Here is a 2,924-nt window from a genome sequence, read left to right as displayed (position 1 = left end):
AAAATAACGAAACATTCAGTACTAATAATATAACCAGAAAGTAAGTTACACCATAAATTTTTCAGAATTTATTTTTAGATAGTAGTTACAATAACATGTTTTTATGGGCTGGATCTTGAACTAAATAGATAAAAAGAATGACTTTTTCCTCTCCTCAAGTGGGTTATAAAAAAGTCAAGAAACTTGCGGATTGTACGACAAATTCAGGTAAACTCAAACATATCCAGAATTGTCCCGACAATCAATTCGATTGTCTGACCAATCCCCGAGTTTTTCTCCTGCTGAACCGCTCTTCCGATCTGTTTAAACCCAAAATTCTCTTCCTGCAAAATCACATAGTTATTTCAAATAACGTGGGATGAATATAAGATCAAATAATTTTATGAATACATGTTTTATACTTTCTATAGTACCTACTATGCTACTAATACTGTAGTATAATTTGTATACGTCTTAGTTATGAGGAAACGAACAGTAGAAATTTGTATAAATGTTTTTTTTTCCAACAATTATCCTAGATCGATAAAATACATTATTTATTTATACATGCTTCTTAAAAATTCCTATATAATTAATGAATAAAAATCATATATTTACAAGAGGGTAGTGAAGAAATGAATTACTAATAAAATCGTATTTTTATTTGAATAAAAATACCTGTATCACAGGCAGAATTAACTCGACTTCGGATCTGGAAGTTAGTAAATCGAATCCAAGTCGAGTAAAAAAAATTAAATTATTAAGCATAATGATCGAGGAACGACTTCAAGCATTCATACTAAGGATCAGCCACTCACTATCAGGTAGACCTGGCAGGCAAACCTTTTCAGCCGTACCTGTCAGGTCCATCTGACAGTGGCTGGCTTAACTCAATTAAATTTTTCTTTTTATAGAGGTTTAACGTCACCCAAGGTCTCTAGTGGCGGCGGTTTTACCCTCCATTCGGCAACAAGCTATCTGCCTACTCACATGAACCTCACCCAGCCTGAGTGGGGCCGGAAAAGCCAGCAGCTCGCAAAATCCGAGATGGTCACCCATCTTTTTATAGACTTCCTCAAATAGGATAAACCTTTGCGTTCTCTACCACCTAACCTTATTATTAGAGGAAAAGGTGGTAATATGGCTACCTGTAGGTAATATGATCGGAAACGGTTACCAGGACACGATTAGGACACGATTGCCCAAATGGTCACCCACGCGCAATGTTGCTTTAACTTCAGTGATCCATGGGAAACCGGTGCATTGAACGCGCTATCGCCACTGGCAACGAGTTTAATTTCATCTTCTATCACTCGACTTGTTTCTCTTCATGGAGAATCGAGTCATCAAACATCATTGATTGTTCTGTTTGTTCGACCGAAGACGGGCGAGTCCAGATCGCTCTTCCTCTTCGTCGGATGTGTACGAGGACATGCCCGCCACGGCACCGCGTGTGGACGTGGCCTGCATGAGTTCCTGGTCGGGAGGATTGCGCGCCTCGTACAGAATGATGTTGAGCGTCTCCTCGTAGATGCGGGCTTCGGGAAATTCAACCTGAGAGGAAAGAAAAATAGGATAGGTTAGAATAAGGGAAGAGTCTGGCTGCGGGACCTCAACAGTGAGTATACCAGCCTGAATTTCCTTGCCTGAAGAAATAGCAAGGGTTGAGTGCGGAGGGCATCTACTCGTAAAATTTGTAGCCAAAACCAAATCCCAGTCCAAAGTAATCACCCTAGTTAGGGCTGATTGAGAGGCTGACGAAAAACGCCGACCCCGTGATTGAAAAAGAAGATTGACTGATTGATTTTTAAAAATTTCAGCCAAACAGATTGCTTAAACGGAGATTAAAACTTTAACGGAGTTTAAACTCACTTTGTGGCCCCTGGGCTAAATTTAATATTTTAATACCTTGGTGTGCTTCTTGTCAGTGGCATACACAATGGACGTACAGCAAACCTCGGCTATTTTCTTCCCATGCCCGAAGAAGCTCCAACAGCAGATCTCACTTGACCCTATCACATCTTTGATGAAGAGTAATCTTCCAGAAAACCTGTAGGACACACCAAAGGGTAACACATCATGAGAAGTTCCTGAGAAATAGAGCTCAAGGCCCAAAAATTGCAGAGAACTGAAATTTACAGTGGTGCAATGTCTGCAAGGCAGGTGCAGTGACCTCTACGCCATGGGAACTGGCTTGAAGAAGAAGAAGAAGAAAAAGAATTGAATTTTTCTACCAGTAAGAACTAAAGAGTCCCTTTACTCCAACAGTACTTACTATTTGCTATTATTAAGGTCAAATTCTCAAACAATGTTTTACTTAAGGATAAAACACCATACCTGAGCTGGGATTGAACCCACACCCTCCTGATTACCAAACATATTGACTACAGAGTAACATACCTCAATGCTAGCTTATCAAACAGCTCTATGTTCTTCAACAGATTATCATCGGATGTACTCGTGTACGAGTATTTATTATTGTGCCTATTGATGAGCAACTTGACGACTGGCTTAGCAGTAGCATTCAACAGGAGTTGTTCTTCTTTGAGTGAAGTTATGAGAGGAACTCGACAGATGGGCTCGGTTTCCCTCTGCTTCCTCTTTATTGTCTGCTCACACAGGTCTGTTAATTCTGGAACAAAAAGCAAGAAACTGCTGTAAACTTCATGTGACTTTCCTTATCCCATTGGAGTTTAGGATATCACTAAGCATTAAGTCAGAAAAGTGATTGAGATACTTTTTTTTTTCCTGTGAGCCAACCTAGTTAGCTTGGAGGGTAGCACATTTGCCTTGAAAGCATTAAGTTATGGGTTTGATTCCCACCTGGGGCAGATTTTATCCTGAATGGATAAGGTTCCTTTTCAGATTGGCTGACTTTCTCCTATCCTGTTGTACTTCTTTTTTTGCTTTTGTGACAATAAGACCTTGAAATCTTACCTGTGATA

The 2,924-nt window shown here is 39.8% G+C and overlaps 1 protein-coding gene across 1 annotated transcript; it reads right to left on the bottom strand.

The window, feature by feature from the left end:
• Positions 1-493: 493 nt before the first annotated feature.
• LOC103523752 (BTB/POZ domain-containing adapter for CUL3-mediated RhoA degradation protein 1-like) lies at positions 494-2,656 on the bottom strand (the record flags this gene model as incomplete). The annotated part of the gene is made up of 3 exons (XM_008488768.2): positions 494-1,533; positions 1,888-2,029; positions 2,380-2,656. Coding segments are annotated over 3 exons (620 nt in total), but the record flags the coding sequence as incomplete, so codon positions are not given.
• Positions 2,657-2,924: the final 268 nt, after the last annotated feature.

This window comes from Diaphorina citri, unplaced genomic scaffold, assembly GCF_000475195.1.
Source record: "Diaphorina citri unplaced genomic scaffold, Diaci psyllid genome assembly version 1.1 scaffold37381, whole genome shotgun sequence".
NCBI classification, from domain to species: domain Eukaryota; kingdom Metazoa; phylum Arthropoda; class Insecta; order Hemiptera; family Psyllidae; genus Diaphorina; species Diaphorina citri.
Note: the sequence above shows the minus strand (reverse complement) of the source record. Positions and strands in the feature narration are given on the sequence as shown.